General features: G+C 58.4%; 2 protein-coding genes across 5 annotated transcripts in view; both read left to right on the forward strand.

Annotated features, from left to right (window-relative positions):
- Lfg (Glutamate NMDA receptor-associated protein 1 lifeguard) overlaps window positions 1-6,345 on the forward strand; it is a 12,279-nt gene extending 5,934 nt beyond the window's left edge. For 3 of the 4 annotated variants that reach the window (XM_037221678.1, XM_037221679.1, XM_037221680.1), the window contains exons 3-6: window positions 182-383; window positions 1,477-1,744; window positions 2,043-2,201; window positions 4,756-6,345. In XM_037221678.1, coding sequence (XP_037077573.1) covers window positions 268-383; window positions 1,477-1,744; window positions 2,043-2,201; window positions 4,756-4,959 — 747 coding nt within the window. In that variant the 5' untranslated portion in view covers window positions 182-267 and the 3' untranslated portion in view covers window positions 4,960-6,345. The remainder of the gene's footprint in view (window positions 1-181; window positions 384-1,476; window positions 1,745-2,042; window positions 2,202-4,755) is intronic. The other variant, XM_037221681.1, reaches the window with a different exon arrangement.
- Window positions 6,346-7,336: 991 nt separating this feature from the next.
- LOC119098024 (armadillo repeat-containing protein 3-like) lies at window positions 7,337-9,724 on the forward strand. The gene is made up of 3 exons (XM_037220954.1): window positions 7,337-8,324; window positions 8,676-8,824; window positions 9,236-9,724. The coding sequence occupies exons 1-3, from the start codon at window positions 7,337-7,339 to the stop codon at window positions 9,722-9,724; spliced, it is 1,626 nt and encodes a 541-aa protein (XP_037076849.1).
- Window positions 9,725-10,367: the final 643 nt, after the last annotated feature.

Here is a 10,367-nt window from a genome sequence, read left to right on the forward strand (position 1 = left end):
ACGGAAGCGGTGAGAGTTTTGCCGTGCACTGTTATCGCGAGCGCGCTGCTGTGCACGCTGTTCGAATCTGTGGACTGTCGCCGACCGTTAGGCCGCCACATATGCCGCCTGGGCTCCGAGAGCGTGTCCGGGCTGGCTCGGCTCGCTGACTGTCGCCCCCTGTTCGGCGCGCCGTCGGCAGACCGGGCCGTCTCCCCAATACCGACGCTCGCCAGCACTGAGTCGTCCGTCTCCAGCCAGCCGCACGTCTTACCGTCGCCACACGCCATGCAGCAGCCTTCGGCACCGACCTACTATGGCGGCGCCAGCGACGACTACCAGGAGCCGCTGACGGGCTCGGCGTTCGACTTCAGCGAACAGTCGGTCCGCAAGGGCTTCATCAGGTGAGCAGTGTGACCTGGAGTGGCATATTGGCCGAGCTGCCGGCTTATTCAAGTGCCCTGTTGATCTGCGAGTCAAAGACTTTTCAGGCCAGCCATTTTTTCAGGCGTGACTTTTCAGGCCAGGCATAACGCTCGTTGGGTGGAGTATCTGCTAGCAGCAGTCCCGCTGAAGGCTTGTTTTGTGTGGATGTCGTGGGAGCGGTGGACAACGTCCGCCTCTTTCAGTGCCGGGTCCGTAATCCGGACGTGAGGTGCCGTCGCCTGCTTCTCGCTCGTACTGCTGTTGTCGGCGCGGCCGAGCTAACGGTGGGCACCGCGGGGCTGCTCACCATGTCTCCCTGCTGTTTCACCGACTATAAGAGCACTGCGACACGGTCGATACTGAGACCGGGACCGCGCGAAGCCGGCCGCGGCAGGACGCTGGAGCACGGCCGGTCTGGCGTCCCCGCTCCGTGCGTGCGTTGACCGCACTCCTGATGCGAGACTGGCGTCGGTATTGAGATGGGCGACTGACGAGCTGGTGCCCCCAGTGTAGGTGTCCGGCCCGGACTGAGCAGATGGGGCCGGCAGCCCTCCCAGTGTAGGTGTCCGGCCCGGACTGAGCAGATGGGGCCGGCAGCCCTCCCAGTGTAGGTGTCCGGCCCGGACTGAGCAGATGGGGCCGGCAGCCCTCCCAGTGTAGGTGTCCGGCCCGGACTGAGCAGATGGGGCCGGCAGCCCTCCCAGTGTAGGTGTCCGGCCTGGACTGAGCAGATGGGGCCGGCAGCCTTTTCAGTGTAGGTGTCCGGCCCGGACTGCGCAGATGGAGCCGGCAGCCCTCCCAGTGTAGGTGTCCGGCCCGGACTGAGCAGATGGAGCCGGCAGCCCTCCCAGTGTAGGTGTCCGGCCCGGACTGAGCAGATGGAGCCGGCAGCCCTCCCAGTGTAGGTGTCCGGCCCGGACTGAGTAGATGGAGCCGGCAGCCTTTTCAGTGTAGGTGTCCGGCCCGAACTGAGCAGATGGAGCCAGCAGCCTTTTCAGTGTAGGTGTCCGGCCCGGACTGAGCAGATGGAGCCGGCAGCCCGGCGTGACCCCCGTCCCCTCTCGCCGACAGGAAGGTGTACTCGATCCTGATGATGCAGCTGGTGGTAACAGCCGGCCTCATCGGCATCTTTTTCGCCGAGAGCGTACGTGAGTACGCCGTCAAGAACACGTGGATCTTTTGGCTGGCGTTCGCCGGCACGCTCGTCTGCATCTTGACACTGGCCTGCTGCACGGACATGCGACGCAAGACGCCGCACAACTTTATCTTCCTCGGCGTCTTCACTGTGTGCGAGGGCGTGCTGCTTGGGTGCGCCTGCGCCTCCTTCAAGGCGTCAGAGGTGAGTAGGAGTGCGCTCACGGGCGGCCGTGCGCAGCGTGCCCCTGTGCCGGTGTCGTGTGGTCGCGCGGTGTGGTGCGCGGGGGGGGGGCTGATGATTGAATGTTGTGCGTCTCGACGTGTCGAGCCAGTTCGCGCCGGTGTTTGATGTGATCGAAAGTGTTGGACGAAAAGGTAAAGCATGCCATTTGGGAAGGATAGCTTATGATCAGAACTCGTATCAACCTGGCTGGTATTTTGTGAACTGACTGATGATGACCGCATTCTAAATGCTCCGTTGCCCCGTGCGTGCTCTTCAGGTGCTTATCGCCGTCGGAATCTGTGCGGTCGTCTGTCTTGCGCTCACCATGTTTGCGTTTCAAACCAAGTACGACTTCACCACCTGCAACGGCGTGCTCTTCGTCTGCCTTATCGTCCTTATGATCTTCGGCCTGTTCGCCATGATTTTCCCGGGCAAGGTGAGTATCACATAAGGTGACGGTTCTCGGCGTTAAAGGTAGCGTCCCACGTTTTGGGGCATATTTCAAAAACATGCTCCGATGAAAACGCAGGACCAGTTATGTCTAATGATGGCACTGGGTACTGTCACTGAAGCATGATCGAGATCTAAGAAAGTTGTAGAAAGTAAAAACATTGTAGTTATTTTCGAGTCCAAATTACGCTGTCAACGTTTTGTAACAGCACTACGCTTGTTTTCGTGGCAGCTGCAGTTCGTCGCGACTGCCGCCGTCATGACAACCGCCCTCGTTATGACGGCAGAATGTGCAGAGGGCCGCTGTCAGCTGTGACGGGTTAGAGATGCCACTTTTTAGCTCTGTTGACCAGCAAAGTGCTGCCGTGCGGGCTAAAAAGTGGCACATGTGGTGTGTATGACGTCAGTACAAATGAATGTTTGTGATTGGCACAGTATGTGACAAGGGCCAGTTACTGAAAGGCGCATTGGTCAAGGTTTTGAACCAGTGCGTGACTTTGGACCATGTGATACTCCCATTCCCAAACCTAAAATGCGCTTCGAAAAGAGCCACAGTGGTAAACGCCATCATAACAAAACTAAAAAGCAAAGTTGAATTCAAAGCCATGATATGACGGTTCTTTGAATGTGCGGGATAATGGCCTTATGCTTGCATGTCTGCCTAAACTGAGTGTTTCTACGTTTCGTAGCAGTTGTTACACAGTTATTATGAGAAATGATGTGTTGCAAACATTACAGACCACCTCTGTTGGAAAAAGAAAGGCAAATAAAATGTATTGTTTTTATAGAGGTGAGCAGTGTCCTACGTGTTTTCTTTCTCAGGAAATCAGTTACTTTCATTGACTGTAAATCGAAATTCAGAGCCATTTTGAAGGATTTCTGAAGATCTGATTTTGCCAATTATATTGGACACGTCTGAACTTATAATAAGTGGGAAGTACAAAGAGGTGACATCTGTGTTGCCTATAACGTGCATGTCGCTGCGTTATTCAGTAGCATTCTGTTTGCAATGCATGATGCTATTGACGGTCGACTTCAACGGGAAGTACGCGATATCCGGTCATTATGTAAGCATGCCGTTGCAGCTGGTGCCGCACACGCCGCTGCCCGTTCGGGGTACATATGTCATGCAGAACACTGGTGTCGCTCGTGGAAGCCGGACCACTGTCTGCTGTACGATGCGAATGGTCGCCGGACCCGTGCTCGAGGATAAGATATTCGCGGGTGCAAACATTTGTATCGCAGACGGTCGCAAGCCTGAAACAAGATAGGAGGGCTAATGCGGAAAGCACGATGTTTAGCGAGCCCTGCGCTTCATGATACGTACGCAGCTCTGCATACAAAGCAAAGTGTGTGGAGCATATCCTGTCGCGCGGTGTATGGGGGACCCACGGTGTTGTACGCCGCGCGGCGCACAGCCGTGTATGGGGGACCCACGGTGTTGTACGCCGCGCGGCGCACAGCCGTGTATGGGGGACCCACGGTGTTGTACGCCGCGCGGCGCACAGCCGTGTATGGGGGACCCACGGTGTTGTACGCCGCGCGGCGCACAGCCGTGTATGGGGGACCCACGGTGTTGTACGCCCGCGAGGCGCACAGCCGGTGTATGGGGGACCCACGGTGTGGTACGCCGCGCGGCGCACGCCGTGTATGGGGGACCCACGGTGTTGTACGCCCAGCCGTGTATGGGGGACCCACGGTGTTGTACGTCGCGCGGCGCACAGCCGTGTATGGGGGACCCACGGTGTTGTACGCCGCGCGGCGCACAGCCGTGTATGGGGGACCCACGGTGTTGTACGCCGCGCGGCGCGCAGCCGCGTCGCCATGCGCGCAGCCGCCTGCTGCACAGCACGGCTCCGACTGGATAGCTGTCATATGCAGTGCCGGTGGAGGTAAAAAGCGACAACGTCGTCATGGAATCATTCGAAAGTTCTTCAGACCGTTGATATGGACATCTTGGCTGGCGTCCAGCTGCGCTAGAACTGGGCCTTGCATCTGCAGGTCACCAGGAAGATTGGTCCATTAAGACACCCCGCCGCCCCAGCTCCCGTGCAGTGTGTGGCGCAGGCGCTATGCTGTCATTGATTGGTGGTTCTAGGGTGGCGAAGGAGTCGGATTGGGACTCCCGGACGCAAAGGAAAGCAATATGTCCTGATCACTGGCTGCACGCACCGAATATTTTGGGCTTAAGAGGGTCAGGGCCCTTCGCTCTGAGGAGATTTCCTTACACTGTGCACCAGCTGCTTGCCGCATCGCGTTCTATTTTCCTTCATGGGCTTGTGTTTCGAGCACGAGAGGAGTATTTTATGTTAACGTTACGGATGGCATGTACGTATTGGAAGACATCTGTCATACCAGACCAGTTACACTTATATAACTGTCCACCACCTGCACAAGGTGCCAAAGCTGTCATGGCACCATGTGCGCCAACACCTGCGCCGCTGGGTATCGATAAAGCCTGAGGTTAGTGACGACTGTTCATGCTGGGTAGAGATGACCGAGTGTGCGGGGTGTTACTACCATCTACCGGCCGTTTGCAGGTGATCAGCCTCATCTACGCGTCGCTTGGGGCTCTGCTGTTCTCCGTGTACCTGGTGGTGGACACTCAGATGATGATGGGTGGCAAGCACCAGTATACCATCTCGCCGGAGGAGTACATCTTCGCCGCGCTGAATCTCTACCTGGACATCATCAACCTCTTCCTCTACATTCTGCAGATTGTGGCGGCCACCAGCAGAAACTAAGTGGCATCTTCAAATGCTTGCTGTCAGCTAAGGAGTTACCATGTGTGAGCATTGTCCTGGCTTGGTGCATGTGGGAACTTCTTCCATCTTATCACATGCGATTTAGCAGGGCGAATTAGCTTCCTTCTGTAAATGTAGAGCTGTTTGCACCAGATATGGCACTGCAGGGTTCAGGTGTTTCCGTAAATCCTCTGGCACCTGTAATGAATTTCGTCATCCATGGATGCTTGTAGACTATTGAGCTGTAATGCTATGTAACAGTTGATTAATTGGACTGGTATCCCAGCACCACTTCGATGTTTTTGAAGAAGAACTTCGAAAGCTCATGGTGCAGCAACATTTTACCCTATATCATAACTAACTGTTGTGAATCTTGGTCTCCCAGATAGTTTGTCTATTAGTCAAAGGAAAGCCCTGAAATCTTGCGCTGGTATCTTTACTGCACTTGTGATCTAATGTGCTTCCTTCATGTCACATCTCGCCTCCCCGTCTTGTTGTAGTTTGTGTTGGGGTTTGCGTTTGTTCAGTACTAAGTAATCCTTCACGTTTTGCGGAGTTGCGCGCGGCTCCGATGTGTTTCGATTGGCCAACCGTGGCGTGTGCTTTTCGCTATTGTCGGTCAGAGCCTCGACACCGGCTGATGTGCTGTGAGTTGGACTTTGTCTTGTTTGTTGATCACACAGAGGTGTTTATTCTGATGATAAAGGTGCCAGTGTCAGGTATTTGGGGGCCAGTCCGGACCGGAGCGCACCACCAGCATCATGTTCTATCTACACCGTGCGTCAACGTAGCCCCAGTCTGGACGCCACGCGCAGCCCTTCACCCAGCGTCGGCCGTGCGCATGCGCGCTGCCACACGGCATGGAAGGGCCACGGCGGCCCCTTGGCGTCTGCCGCCGTTCGTAGCTGGCGGGGTGTGTGAGCTTGGTCTTTGGGCCGGGGTGGGAGCGAGCGAGGCGGCGCCGCTCGGTCTGCCCCTTATTATGTATGCCCCGGCCATATATATATTATATATATGGCCGCAGAGTGTGACTTAGTGGCAGGGACGCGCTCGCTGCCAAATCTGAGCTGTGGCCGCCCGTGCCCGGGGAACGTTAACAGTGCCCTGCTTTTGCCCGTCTCAAATCTGGCGTCGTAGGGCCTTCGCCAAGGGACCGGATGATGGTGATGTGGTCGGTGTGAGTGGTCGGTGATTTTTGTTGTCTGCTATGTAGAAGTTGATCAAATAGTTTATTTTTCCGTCCTCAGACGTACGTTAGCTTGCGCTGCACCGCTGATCACGTACTGTTTAAAGCTGTGGATAGCTTGCGTTTGTCGACGAGGTGCCGTTTCTTTAAGGCTTAAGTGGATTATTTCAACTTGTGTTAATACAAGATATAAAACGCAATTTGTGGAGTACAATTGCTAGTGAGTGTCAAATGGAGTTTTACACATTTTCACCAGGATGAGCTGGCCTTTGCACATGGTCGATGCAGATAATGCATGGGCCCTTGAGGTTTCGGACAGCTCGAGGCGGCCGGAAAATAGACACTAGACAACGGCATTTGTCAACTGGTCATACTCAAGCGGAACGGTGCGGCCTGCAAGATAGGAAAGGTGTCGTTACACATGCCGCTGCACAAATGCTTTTCGATACAAGCGCAAGAATTTGATTCCGGAATTTATGCACGTGTTGCTGGACCCTCTCCGACTTTAGAAAGCCAGCTCAGCAGGCAACCTTGGAAGTCAATGGCTGGAGGCTAGATAAACAAGTAAAAAGTACAAACTATGTTCCGCCGGGTTCCAGGTTTCATTGGTTGCAAAAGGACCTGATCAACGGAGGCCGCGCGTTCTTTAAAAGTGATAGGCCTTGGAAGTCCAACGCGCATCGCATCCGTTTGAAATATTCTGAATCTAACCAACCACTAACCATGAGGTTAATAAAGAAGATCTTAAATGTGCTGGTCGTGCCAACTGTCGGTATTATATGGAAGACCGATCTTTTACTGACGGAGGTGAAATATGAAAAGCACGCGGGCGAATGTCAACGTTCACACGGACTTGTGTTAAACCTTCAGATCCTAAGCTGGAAGTATTTAGTTGCCCTACACTGGAGTTGGGCTAAAACAAGCTAGCTTCTTCACTAGATTAATAACCGTGGTTACAAGTGTAGCGTATCTAGAAAAAACATCCAGCTATACAAGTCTTGAAAGAAATGGTACTCTAGAATGCCACGTAAAGTCTACATAAATATATGCGATTTGTTATTCATAAGAGCACCCGACATCAGCACTTTCCCGACGGGCGCAGCTGGCCGCCCGTGTTGATAGCTTACTTCTAGTTTTCGTCTGAAACTTCCGGAGGCTTGGTTGTGCGGGTGGGTCATCTCGGGAGCGAAAATGCCCCCTCCAAAGGCGGAGCCGATCGAACGCGGTCGCGTCGAGCCTCCCTTCTGCTGGGAGACACACACTCCTCACACGGTGGCGCTGATGCTGAACGCCACGGAGGAGGACCTGGTGCTCAAGGCGTGTCAGTCCCTCTACAAGTTTGCGCACGAGGGCGAGATGAACCAGGCGCTGCTGATGCAGTACGACATCCTGCGCCTGCTGCTCGGACACCTGCAGCACGCCAACCGTAGCGTTCGCCGCATGGCCGCCATGACGCTTAGCGAGCTGGCCTCCAACGGCGCCGTGCAGGCGGCGCTGCTCTCGGACGGCAGCGTGGCCACCCTGGTTGCCATCCTCGGTCGCGACGACGATCACGTCGTTGACGAGTTCGTCAGTGGTGCGCTCGGCAAGATGGCCGCCGAGCCGGTCGGCCAGGCCGCGCTGCTGGCCGAGGATGCGGTGCCTGCGCTGGTGGCGCGTCTAGTCTCACCCGACCCTGACGTGCTCAAGAACTGCTTGGACACGCTGCTGGCCATCCTGCACGACTTCCAGGCGGTGCGAAGCCTCGTCGCCAGCGACGGCATCGAGCGGGCGCTAGCGCTGCGGGGCGTGCAGCACTCGGTGCTGTTCAGCATGGCGCTGGAGACGCTGCGTAAGGCCATGTACATCGAGGAGGGGCGGCAGCGGCTTCGGGAGGTCGGCGGCTTGGAGGACCTGCTCGCCCTGTTGGAGGACGCCGCACAGGAAGCGCAGTTCGCGCGCATCATTGCTGTGCTCGAGCACGCCTCGCTCGACACCAAGAACGTGCGCGTCATGCACCACAACGGCGGCTTGCTGCGTATGGTGCAGACGGCGCGCGCTAGCGGCCAGCCCGAGGTGCTGGCGCAGTGTGGTGCCGTCATCGGCCACCTCGGCGGCGACGAGCTGTGCCGCCAGGCGCTGCATGAGCTCGGTGCCGAAACCGTCATCGTGTCGGCCATGCTGGGCTCGGCCAGCACCGGCAGCCAGGGCGGCGGAGCGCTGGCCGTGGCCTCGCTCGCGCAGCTGCCTGCCGCGCAGGACGAGCTGGTACAGCTGGGCGCCGTCGCGCTCCTGCTGGCCATGCTGGGCGCCGCCGAGACCAGCCGCGTGGCGGCGCTGGCGCTGGCGGCGATCACGCGCGGCCACGAGGCCGCCTGCCGGCAGGCGGCCGACGGCCTCTCGCGGCTGGTTGACCGACTGGGCGGCGACGACGAGGAGACGGCGGCGCATGCAGCGGCCGCCATCGCCAACCTGGCCGGCCAGGAGGCGGTGCGGCCGGCCGTAGCCGCCAGCCGCGCCACCGACCGGCTGCTGGCCTGTCTGGTGGCAGGAAGCGCGCCACTGCTGGTCGCTGCCTGCGAGGCGCTCGGCGTGCTCAGCCTGAGTCTGCGCGCGCGCCGCCAGCTGGTAGAGCACGCTGGCGTGCGCCAGCTGCTGCGACTGCTTGACAGCGACTACCCCGCCGTGCGCACTGCGGCCGTGAGGGCGCTGCAGGTGGCTGCCGCCGACTCGTCCGCCGCCGAGCAGCTGTGCAGCGCCGCCGCCATCGGCGCGCTGCGCTCCGTGCACGCTACCTCGGCGCTCAAGATCATCTTGCAGGTGAACCTGTCGGCTCTATACAGCCAGTTCGGCCGGCTCAGCGCGCACCATCGGCTCGTTGACGGCTTCTTCGACGTCGGCCGGCGGGCGGACGGCGACGCCGTGCCGGAGCTGGCGGCGGAGATGGGGCGGCCGCTCAGTCCCACGCGGCTCGTATTCCTGCTCAACTCGGGCGTGTGCTCGGGCCGGCCGGATGCGGAGGGCGCGGCCGCGCCGGCCGCGGCGCGCTCGCCGCCGGTGCGCAACGTCTCGCCGCGTCGCGGACGCCGCTCGAGCAGCGCGCCTCGCGAGGCGTCGCCGCCGGCGCAGCCGACGTCGCTCGCCGACACGCGGCTCGCCGAATATGTGGCGTACGTGCGAACGGCCCTGGCGCCGCTCGAGAGCGACCAGCGCCAGGGCAACGCTCTCGCCGAGCTGGTGGCGCGGTGGCTGGGCGGCGCGGTGGCGCGCGAGCAGCTCGGCTCGTGGTCACCAGAGCCGCACCTGGAGGAGCTGCGCCGCCGCCATGCCAGTAATGTGCTGCCCGTGGGTGATGTGGAGCAGGCTGGCCTGCGGTGTCGCGCGCTGCTTTACAAGTTTCTTGCCGACCAGATGAGCCTGCCCTGTACGCTGAACAGGGGCAGCTACGGCAAGTACTGGAACAGTGTGTTCGTGGCGAACAACGAGCCAGGCGCGCCGCCCGGCGCCTACCTGGAGCAAGTGGTGGACTTGATCCACCAGCCGGGCCGCATGATGACCGTCGGTACCAAGGAGGCCCTGGAGTATACGACGGGCCTTTGAGCCCCCCCCCCCCCCCCTCCCAGCGCTGGCGGCAAGAGCCCGATCAGGGCTGTGCCGTGCTCGACACGAGCGGCGCAGTGGCGATGATTAGAAAAGGAGTTGGAAGAATGGACTGAAGTTTAATGATGATGGTGAAGGCGTAAGAAGCAAAGTTACACTTTATTGCGTCGTCGAAGGACTGGTGAGCCACCTGTCTTATATGTGACGAGTGATGAACAAGAGCCCCATTTTGGACTAGTGCGCTAGGATCGCTGGAAGACCTCCAGCGTTAGTGGCTTGATGCGTTAAATCCCCGGCCTGTTGGCCGAAAGGTTGTTCTTTGTGTGGACCGACCGCGGTAGCGATGGTGCCGCGCCAGTGTTTGTTTCTGGTCTGTTTTGTGGTGCAGTCACCCGGTGCTGCCTCTCTGATTGATGATGTAGATGAAAGGATATGGACAGAGATGAAGCAACTAGCGTCTGCCTTGATCGCCCCCCTGCTGCGGCCTAAAAAGCAGCGGCGCTGATGGATCGCTGCCTCCGACCAACACGAGTCTGTGTCATCGGACCACCATCCCGGCCCACCAATAAAATACGCATCCTCTGATGGAATTTTGGCGCGTTAGCACCTTGCAATAGAAAACTTGAGTTGCATGTGTTACCTG

This window comes from Pollicipes pollicipes, unplaced genomic scaffold (assembly GCF_011947565.3).
Source record: "Pollicipes pollicipes isolate AB1234 unplaced genomic scaffold, Ppol_2.1 Scaffold_4740;HRSCAF=5597_pilon_pilon_pilon, whole genome shotgun sequence".
NCBI classification, from domain to species: Eukaryota; Metazoa; Arthropoda; class Thecostraca; order Pollicipedomorpha; family Pollicipedidae; genus Pollicipes; species Pollicipes pollicipes.